The sequence below is a fragment of the Pelecanus crispus genome, chromosome 3, assembly GCF_030463565.1.
Source record: "Pelecanus crispus isolate bPelCri1 chromosome 3, bPelCri1.pri, whole genome shotgun sequence".
Taxonomy (NCBI): Eukaryota; Metazoa; Chordata; class Aves; order Pelecaniformes; family Pelecanidae; genus Pelecanus; species Pelecanus crispus.
Genome location: NC_134645.1, coordinates 1,893,039 through 1,904,277, shown reverse-complemented (window position 1 = coordinate 1,904,277; position 11,239 = coordinate 1,893,039). Strand labels below are relative to the sequence as shown.

Here is an 11,239-nt window from a genome sequence, read left to right as displayed (position 1 = left end):
TGATTTCAATTTTGGCATTTTGTTCTTTTAAGACATCTTGTCTAAAATTGTACTTTGCAAAACTTCACAGTAAATTAACACGGTTTTGGGATCTGCGTGCACATTATATAAATATCCCATTAAAAATAACGCTGGGCTTCTGCTACTTCATGTGAAAAAATGAGGAAGTATGCAAGAGTGCCAGGGATGCAGAGCTGTTTTCCCCTTTAGCTATTAAGTTGTTTTAACTGAGTGCCTGGAATATCCTAACTGTGTTCTCTCTGACTGCAGGAAGAACTGAAATTATAGATGTTATCTGATAGCTTTACTGAGGTATTCATATTTTACTGTGCTGACCTCCAAGGTCTGACATTGTGGGTTTATTCAGAGTGTACTAGATGTCCCAAAAGGCTGTAATTCATTTCGGGATTGGCTCCTTATGCCTAATATCTGTGTTGGTGTTTGTACAGTGTTTTAGTTCTTATCGACGTTACCGTCTCTTCTACTCCCACTCCCCATACTTTGTCAAGTTACTTTAAAAACTTACAGCTCATTACGAGAAATGAAAAGTTGTAATGCACAGGATCAGGAAAATCCCCACTAGATTACAACAGATACAGATCTGATCATTTTGGAAGGACCTACAAACGCCAATTTATTATTAATATGGCAACAATGGTAGAAACAGAAGAGGTGGAGCTAGTAAACTAGTGCAGTTTTTGATACCAATGGAAGCTGACTTTGTACAATGGAATCCTAAATTAGAGCAGTTTCATACATTTTTCTGTTAACTGAAGAAAAACAAAGAATTATCACAGCATGTGTGTTCATTTCGGTTATAACACACGATCTAAAGCACTAAGTAAACACTATCTCAAATAATTTTCCACAAAATTTTCAAGAATTATTTTCCCATGTTGCTACCAGTCTTTGAGAGAAAAATTCACAAAACATGTAAGTCTAGTAGGATTATATATAGTTAGGACAAGTATGTCTGCCTTGAAGTAGAAAGTTGACAGTTGATTCTTCATTACTTTCACTGCAGCAAAGTGCATACATAAACTCCTCCAGCATGTAAGAGGAGCCAGTTTGAGTACTGCAGGTAATAACTTGCTCTTGTCTGTTTTATGAAAAGCTGCAAGTTAAATATTTGAGTTCAAATGTTGAGTCTCTCTGACACAAGAACACAGGGGGGGAAAAAAAAAATCTGTTGGGAATACCAGTGAAAAGTCCAGGGGAAAAATACTGGAGAAATATTCTTAATAAAACTCATCCTTCAGCATTTGAACAATTGTTTTCTTTAGTATGGAGGGAAAACCTAGAGTAAATTAGCTGTTTTCTTGTTTAATGTGCTCTAATATGAAAAAAAAAAATTATAGACTTAAATCTTACGCAAAAGCATTCTCTTCTCCCTCAAAAGGGCTTGCTCCAAGGGTTTGTCTTCATTAGCTGTAGAGAGCAGTGACATACTATTTTTGCATTCCTGTGGACTGCAGCAAATTGTCTCTCTTGGCTGTCATTGTTTTCTACGGAAGCAACAATGGCTTCCATTTATCACAAGCTGACACCACATGGCATGCAAAATTACGTTTCACACTACAGCATCCAAAGAGATGGTGTAAATAAAAAACATTTACGTAAAACACCTAGCAATCAGCAAAAAAAAAAAAGGAAAAGTATAAGTGGTTTGAAAAATTAAGTACTTTTCATGAATCAGTGACTTTAGCCAGCTCTGAAAGTGTTAATTAACTTAAAAACCACCTTACAGAACGTATAGAAAGAATCAAGAGGCTGATGCTCCAGGGAAGGCAGTGAAATTTCACCATTAAAAAGAGGTTCTGATAAACATACAGTTTTCTAGAGACATCAAAGCATGGTGCAGCTGTTAGTCCGTCAAAGGACTATTGTGTTCCTTCCAACAATTCACTGGTGTCAGCTTGTGTTTGGTGTTATTGATATTAGAATAAGCAAATGCACGGGCCTAACAGTGACTCCAGGCTCTTTTTGTTTCAGTTGCTGATGGTGCTATCGGCATCTGCATGTTTTTATGTACAGTAGGTAATCCCCCCACTCCTCTATGGAAGGCCGTTTCATTGTAGGATGTAAAGGGCTCCTCCCCAGCAGGGCAGCCAACATCCACTTCAGTTGTCTGAGAAATGCCTGAACTTTTGTGTCCTCTCACAGGAATTCTGGGGTATGCCTTGGCTATTTCTCTGACGTCTGGTTTTGATAAGTGATTTTCAGAGCCTACTGTCTCCTAGGAATTCTGCAGGAAGAGACTGGGTGAGGTCATTCGGCTTTTCACTGAGTTTCCTTTCTCTGGTTTTGGCTGTTCCAGTGAACATGACCCTCTAGCACTCAGGAATATTTCTGTTCCCTTAGGAACTATCGACCACTTGCTGGTTTTATCTCTGCACACACAAAAGCTCCATGTCGCTGGAAGGGGAAACAAGGTTGACATTAACCAGGGGAACATAAGCAGCTCGTAGATGCAGCTGTGAGCTGAGTTCATTTATTAGCTCAAGTGCTGGCAAAGCTTACACTTGTTTCTCGGCCTCTCTACTGGCCATTGGCCTAGGTCCGCATAGCTGAAGGCAATGGAATAATGGCTGGTTTGTCAGCCCATTTTATTCACGAAATGGGGCACGGCAGGAATACTTGGAAAGAAGCAACAAGTAAAAGAAAATGCATCTTATTTTCTCTGTTTCCCAACCACTCTGCCTCAGAGAGTGTGTGACTTGCATACGGTTCTTCTGTACGAGACTATTCATATCAGATTTCATTTCTTGCTACATGGGTTGCTATGGATACAATTCTGAACTGCTGCTTTTGTAGGCCAGGAGATTTATGACTGCATCCCGAATGATTTTGCTCATCAGGGTCACCCAAGATTTTTCTTTTTTTTCCTTAAATAAACAAAGGTAGAAACATACCCTGCATTTCTCAAAATATTTTTCACAACCGAATCCTGTACTTTGGATCTTTTTGAAGCCTATCAGAGTCTGTGGATCAGTCCCCTATTTATACTAAGTTACTGATTTATAAGAAATGCATAACCATACACAATCTTAAGAGCCAAGGCCTGGCAAAAGTTACGGGTCTGTATCAAAACAGACCCTTTTGCATTAGCCCGTGTTCTAATCTTACTCATTCCAGCTTTTTCATGCACAAAGACAGTTGGGTTCAGTGAAATCACGGCATAAACAGACTCTTTAGAAATCCAAATCATGTGATTTATGATTAGGTTATCGTTTATCAAAACTACAGGAAGCCTGGGTGCTACAACACACACAAACACAAAATGGAGCACGTACAAGTAATACAAAAGAGCATGTCATTAATATTAACTGCTAGCAATTCTAAATCATCTGACAGCAAATCTTCATATTAAACAGATAGTTGGAAGTTCTGGGATAAACATACTCCTCCACCTTCCTGGATGCTGTTAATCATACAGGATGCACATTGTCTTACCTTTCCTCGGATGGGTTCATTAGCAGAACCTCTGGCATTGTACTGATGGCTAAAAGAGGTCCGTTCCTGTAACATCTCTGGAAGACCTTTGGATGTTCTAGGAGTTGCAAGTGGAACTGAAAAATATAATACTGTTAGGGAGCACTTGTACTACATGATCCGAGGTAGCCCACACAAACATGCTACACGCTGCACCAAAGATAAGCGATAGCAGCTTTTCTGGAACTGCTCAAGTTGCCTTGCCAGACAAGTGAAACCACACCACTTACCGCAAGGGGAAGTGGGCACCACGAGTTGGATACTCAGCTGCGCTTGCACGTGTCATGGCAATGCAAGGTTTTGTTGAGGGGCAGCATTGCTTGAAGTGGCTTCAGAGCAGTGGTTTTACTGGGGTCAGGACAAAGGCCAGCCTGGCAGATTTTGGAAAAGAGTTTCAGTGTGATAAGCGCAGGACAGAAAAAGCCTGTCAGATCACTTAGCAGGTACATGAATATTTCTTACAGTATCTTTCTTTTTGTCTTCCCATGCACATTTTACCTCTTCACATTACCCGTCCCCTCTGCAGGACACTTCAGAAGCTGCACCATCAATGACTGTGTACCAGTTGCCACTACACCTTTATCAGCAGTCTTCCAGGCAATTTCCCATCCACTAACACAACAGTACTGTCCTCTAAATAAACATGAATAATTTTCACTCTTAATATTTAATGAAACACAGAATGATCTATTACACTGAACCATGATGCATCCCGGAAGAAAAGGAAGAAAACAAATGTCAAGCACAATTTAAATACTCTGTATCAAATTCTCAAAAAAGACCAGCAATTTTGAATTTTCAGCTTGAGACATGGCATAAGACCAGATGCACTAGTGGACAAGCGCTCAAAACTTTCAGAAAAGCACAGCTGCTTAAAGCACTTCAAGTGGGTCAGGCTGTCTCACTAATCACTGTTCAAACGTACGCCACCGTACTTCTATTTGCACAGTGGTAGCACAGCTAAGTTGTTAGAGTAACTAGGACACAAAACCCTCAAATAAACCCTGAATGTGGGAGCAGAGCTGGAATAGAGTAAATTTACTGTTGGCATCCCTAGGATGCAACTAGCAGCACATGAACAAATGCTGATTTATTGCTATGCTGTTGCTGGACCAAGACGTGTAACTGCTGAAAGACCCCATTCTTGTTGAAAAATATGTATGACAACAATGATATTCCATTAATATGTTGAGAGGTATCTTCTATTAACTAGGTAACTAGATAATTAACTTCAATACGGCAAGTTTTCTCCAAAAAACCACATCAAAGAATCATTATTAGCCTATATCAAGCTCTCTGCTGCTATGGCCAGACTGCTCCTAGTAACTGAACCGACTAATTTAAGGACATTTATTTTGGTAACATGCACCGTCATACAGAAATAGTGGTCCAGGGGCCCCATATAGCAGCAAAGGCCAGATCAGGTATGTAAGTCTTTAAGTCTGATAACCTAAAGTTCTTTGTTAGAGTAATAGCAGAGGAAACAAGATACGCTACCGAGAAGATAGGGAAACAGGGGCCAACAGTACGAGTTCTTCAAGGTCAACATAACTGACAAGCCTGCGCTTAAGTGCTTGGCTGCCAGGCATAGCGGGCTAAGAGGGAACGCCTATGCAGACCACAAAGTGAAATGAATCCCCCAGTCTTTTTGCAAACTGGTCACCTCAGCGAGGCTGGAATTAACATGGAGCAGCTTGCTAGATTAGCACATGGCTAGGATTGAGAAATATACTGAAGACCATTAATATGCTGGAAGTGGTTAATTAGTACTACCATGATTCCGAAGATAGAGCAGATCTACGTTCAAGTACAGTGCCAGCAGTTTTGGGCCGCTCGTCTTCTACTCGGCAATTCTGGAGCAATCCTGGGCAATGATACGGAAAAGCTCACACCTGGGTTTCACTAGCCACAGAAGGGGAATAATAATACTTAGTTACAGTCTGGAAGTGCAAATATAACTTTTGAAGTTCCTACAGAAGTGCACATGCATCTAGATTTGTAGCTGTTCATGGAGCCCTACAAGCTTGGAGCATGCCTGGAGCTAGTGACAACTTCCTGTGCAGGAGCCGTACACATTTAGAATTCATACTCCTTTATCTGTATAGGGAAGGAAGCCTTTACTTTGGTAGAACCATAAATTGCCTATCTGATTCCTGATGACAGTGATTAATGACTGAATCTAGATATACAATTGAGGAAGACCTTATAAGCGAAAAATAAAATTAGATGGGAATTCTAGTTCCCAATTTTCATATTGAAATACAGAGGTAACAAGCACATTCACATCAACCACGGCAGTAGCTGTGTGTACAAAATTGCTATCAGACTCTGTTTTTGCTGCATGGAAAATGCCATTCTTTAGAGACAAGGTAGAAACTGAATTGCTCAAAACCGCATGTGAATAATGCCATTGCTGAAATTTGGAGCGTGCATGTGGTTCACATAAAAGCAGCAAGGATTTTTTCCTTGGTGTCTGAACACCTGCACAGATCAAAACTATTTTCTTAAATTACTCCAAATAAGTTTTGTTAGCTTTTGAATACATTACCTATCCCAATACATTTCAGCACATTAGTTTCTCAAATTAATCTTCCATAAAAAGACATTAGTTGATTTCTCTCAGTAGCATTTTAGGCATCAGCAATCTATTCATAATATATTATGTAAATATTCCAGTAGAGAGCCTTAATAAGTTAATATTTCCAATAAATAGCTAAAAAAACCATGCACATGCCTGAAAAGAACAACAAATCTGGCACTCTGCTTTCCTTTCACAACACTGCAAGTCATCTTAGGAAGAAACGTGAATACTTGTCTTTCAGCTTTCTGACATTTCACTCCATACACGTACAAGTCTTGCATGATGAGGATCATAAGGGTGGTCAATACACATCCCCATGACACTCCAATAATATTACTGCAAACATTTCTAGAGTTAAAATGGAATTTCCCTAAATTTAATGTATGTTGGAGAGTGATTTGATACATTCATTATTCTCAGCTAGAGGAATCAGCATTGCTGCAGTGATTTGAATGATTCTGCCCACTGTGCCTCACGGTTGCAAAGGTTTTTTGGCTGCAGAATTAAAAGGTTGACAGTTGCTCATAACTTAGGGAGTGAAAGAATGCATTTTTTAAAACTCCATACTGAGATTATCCCAAAGGACTGGCCTGGCTGCGACACAGAAAGAAGTCTGTGTGTCTCTAACAAGCTGCCTGTGTGGTTTTCAAATGGGGTCACAAAATACACATGCAACATCCACTGCAGGTTTTGTATTGCTGCTGCTGATGCTTCTGAAAGGATGCAGCGATCCTTCGTTGGCTGGACCATAATAAGCTCGTGAAGAGTCTAGAGCAAAAGTCTTGTGAGGAGCAACTGAGGGAACTGGGGTTGTTCAGCCTGGAGAAGAGGAGGCCAAGGGGAGACCTTATCTCTCTCTACAACTACCTGAAAGGAGGTTGTAGTGAGGTGAGTGTTGGTCTCTTCTCCCAAGTAACAAGCGATAGGACAAGAGGAAATGGGCTCAAGCTGCACCAGAGGAGGTTTAGGTTGGATACTAGGAAAAGCTTCTTCACCGAAAGGGTTGTCAAACACTGGAACAGGCTGCCCAGAGAGGTGGTGGAGTCCCCATCCTTGGAGGTATTTAAAAGATAAGTAGGTGTGGGTGCTTAGGGATATGGTTTAGTGGTGGACTTGGCAGTACTAGGTTAATGGTTGGACTGGGTGATCTTAAAGGTCTTTTCCAACTAAACAATTCTATGATCAGGCAGCTTTGCCCCAGTATTGGTGGTTCAGGGAATTGTAGATAACTGGGGAACTTGCCGAATATTTTAAAGTGGTGGCTTCTTCATATGTTAGAAATACCCTCTTCTTCCAGCAGCCTTTAGCTGATCACCTCCCTGGGGTATAAAACTGTGCTTGATGCAGCACAAGTCAGTAGGGCCTTGGTATGGAAATTTGAAAGTTATATTAATCTATTTGTGAAGCAATATGCAACTACTTTGACACTTTACAAAAAGAAAACCCCACAAAACAGATGGCTTTGGTAGGTGCAGGGCATCTCTAAAAATCTGTTCAAAGAGCCTGCACTCCAGCTGAGCAACTTAACAAAACTAGATCTAGCTGTTAAAATACCTCTAAGGAGTTGGGTTAAAAAGAGGGGGAATCCTTATAAGCCTCAGCAGGCAATAGCCCGTGCAGCCAAGTTAGCGCATAAACCGGCACCAGCTATTGTTTTATTGGATTCCTTTGGCAGGGGGGCGCTGAGCAGGAAGGAATTTTTATGCATATATGCATACCCAAAAGGACTATTTTTTCATCTATGTAAAGTCAAAACATACTGGAACCATAAATTACATCCTGGATAAGTGTTCAGAGTTTATATCCTTTTAAGGAATACAGCCTAAAGTTAGCACCCCACTTCCAAGGTATAATCTTCCATCACTGTTAGATGCTGCTGCCTGATCGCAGCCAGACAACTGGCTCAACACCAAGATCACAAATGTGCCAACATATGGAAACAATTGCTTTCCTTTTGATTGGAAATGACATATTCTGGGTGTGTGCACAACATCCCCCATCAATCATCCAAACTGGTTTGTTATTTGGACTTAAACTTATTATCCAATAGAAGATCCCTAGAGCCTTGTGCAAAGGGTAGGAAAGATATTTACACACCCCAGAAAGCAAGAGAGCCTCTGCATGGCGATAGCTTGTCTGAGCCATGCTGCGTCCCGACTGAGCTTGATTCCTTCTCTGTACAAGGTTGTGTTTCATACACCAGCACTGATGTTGCTCACTTCAATGCAAAAGCAGCTAAATCTTGAAATTATACCTGCACAGTAAGGCTGTGCTGGCTGCTAATCACCCCTGGGACTCCAGAAAATCTCCACACATTGGTACTCTCAGCAAGAAAAGTGAGGGGAAAGGTTTAATAGTGAATATTTGACCATAGATTACATGCTTTGACACCAGTAACAGCCTGTCTGTCTCAATGAAGTCGCAATGGCAGGCGGCCTGCAACACAAGGAAAAAAAAATCAAGAGGATTTTTGTTGAACCCACACGGCTGATCTGGAGAGAGAGATCAGGAAGGCAAATTCCTGCTGAGAACGTAAGGAAAGTCTGGCTCAAACAGTTTTCTAGGCTCAAAGAAATAGTGCCAGGAAACAAATGCAAACAACTTCCTAAAGAACTGCCGGTGTAAGTGAAGAGACAGGAGAGGTCTGGTTTTTAAAATCAGTAAATACTAGTGATGGTGGTACTTTTGGATGTATTTTTGGAGTTACGCTGGGCAGAGGCCTTAAGTGTCCCAGGAACAGGCACATAAACTGAAAATGAAATTGCAGCACAACAGAGGTGAATGTGTATTTTTCCATTGCTTTCACTAAAGCTAGGGGTTCACGTGAATGTTTGAAGTCTACTGGTGATAGGACTATTTCATGTTAATGTAAATTCTGAAATTACTTCTATGCATTATAGAAAGCGAGAGCCTTTCACATGAAGGAAAAGTAGGCAGAAGCACATCCAGCTGTAACATACAGCAGACAGAAACCATCAACAGGGCTTTTTGGCAAGAGAAAGGCTATTAAGATGATTAAGGTCCTATATGGGCAATCAAGACAGACTCAATTCCCACCTCTGTTTGGCCTCCCTGCAAGAACACACACAAGTCTCTCGAAGGCAGATTTTCAAATGTATTTAGGCACTTGAAGATGCAGACAAGTGCCAGGTAGGATTTACAAATGCATCTATGCAGGCTAGATGTTTATCAGCACCTGTTTGTGTCCCTTGGGTCCCCTATCTGCAAGAAGATTACAGATGTCATCTATTCAGATCGCAGCCAAATTCTACCTTCAGCCGTATGCCCAACATTTCCATGTAAGTGAAAGAGAGGAGTGAGCTCATATCTAAGGATGGGACTTAGCCCCAAGTAGAATAGGAAAAAGGATTTGCTGCCTGACAAAAATAGGCTGAGTGCCTTGTCACATATGACAAATGCCTCAGATAGCATAGCACAGATTTGTTGTGATGCTATTAAAATAGACTATATTTCCACTGAATAAGCTGATTTCTTGTCACAGGTAGGTTGGTACCCACTTTCTCGCTGGCAGAGAAAATGGGTCTCAACTTCAGTGGGTATCAGGGAACTAACCCTTATACCGTTTTGAGAACTCATTCCTCAGGCATCCCCTCACTGCCATTTGTTGATGAGCTCTTCCAGGCTGGATTCTGCAGACCATAGAGCTCTTCATCCACACTTACTCACAAGAGCTGCTCAAATGAAAGGAGAAAAAAACCAAAACCAACCCCACACCAGTCATTTAGAGCACAGGTGGTGAAATCAGGCCTTTTCTTGCTAAAAGCAGGGTGTGATGATCTGCCTGGGTTTGGATATTTTCAATCATATAAAATGAAAGTAGGTCAGACCCTCACCTAATATACATTCATAAAGCCAACGGCCCCTGCTGCAGACAAGGACCTAGGCAGTAGCTCTCATCCACTGCTCCTGCCTGCTAACTAGTAGTTAATTTGCCTTCCTTTACAGTCTTTCTGCATTTATCTTTTGTAAACAGAAAGGCCAGATGAACAAATAACTCTCGAGGAACTGTGTTTTAGTTGTGAATATAAACTGTGATGAGTCACACAAAACCCACAAGACAGCTGATGAGAAACCAGCTTGCTTTTCCTATAATAAAAGCTGACCGCCCAGATGAAGAGACCATGGCCTCTAACTCATTTTGGTTTGAAAAACCAGAAGTGGACAATTACATTTCCCAGCAGATAGTGCTCTAGCACAGGAAAAATATTTGTTGATCTGACTCTAGCTGGCAGACAGGCAGTTGTTGGGTGTGTACCACACAAAGACGACTTTCATTTTTTGGCATGGTATAGCATTGCTGAAATACCAAAGACCACGGCTAATTAAGTGGAGTGATGGAACAGAATGATTTGATGATAAGATTTAATTGGTATGAACATTCTCATAGACTAGTTATTGTATCTGTCTGGGAGGGCCAGACGTTCAGCTGTGTTAGGCATTGCTCAGCTGTAGCTGAGGGGGTAAAGGGCACAAGGGTGCCCTTTACTCGCTCTCGGTCCCGGGACTGCTCAGTCGGGTCTCCGGGTGCAATTTAGAGTCGATTGTACCAGTCTGCTGTGGCCCCAGCCTGCTGTCACAGTAGCTGAAAATCACCAGGATCAGTCATAACCCCTTGCCCCTGCCATGCCCCCACACTGTCGGGGAACGGAGCTCCCACAGCAAGCCTGTGCTGCCCAGAGACCACGCCATGGAGAGCAGGACTGCTCAAGCTGCTTCACACCAACAGACGGAGCACAGACCCGGATCCAACTATTAATTGTGGAAATGCTGTTGCTTTCAGTTGATTATTTTGATTCTTTCATAATAAAGCTGACTATCTTAACTTTCTCAATGGGAAACAGTGCTTGGATAAGCCACTTGGAACTTAATGATGCTTGCTCCGCAGCTTGGCTAACACAATGAAACAGATTCCCCCCAATATTCTCTGTCTGTACTCCACAGAAGCTTTCCACAAGTCTCCCAAGTGGGGCTCCAGCACTACCAGTTTAGTACAGTCTGCAGTCTCCAGGGATACAAAGTCTATTTAAGGGCTCCCACAAAGCCGAAAATCACTGATCAAAGCCACGGAGCAGTGACCAGGGTCATATTAGGACCAGCAAACTGGTGTTGCCAAGGGGAAGGGCTTGCATTTCAGAGCATTCTCCT

General features: G+C 41.6%; 1 protein-coding gene across 1 annotated transcript; it reads right to left on the bottom strand.

Moving 5' to 3' along the window:
• Positions 1 to 1,960: 1,960 nt before the first annotated feature.
• Positions 1,961 to 3,528, bottom strand: CIMIP6 (ciliary microtubule inner protein 6). Its single transcript, XM_009486688.2, is given in 3 exon segments — positions 1,961 to 2,373; positions 2,376 to 2,415; positions 3,454 to 3,528. Coding segments are annotated over 3 exon segments (528 nt in total).
• Positions 3,529 to 11,239: the final 7,711 nt, after the last annotated feature.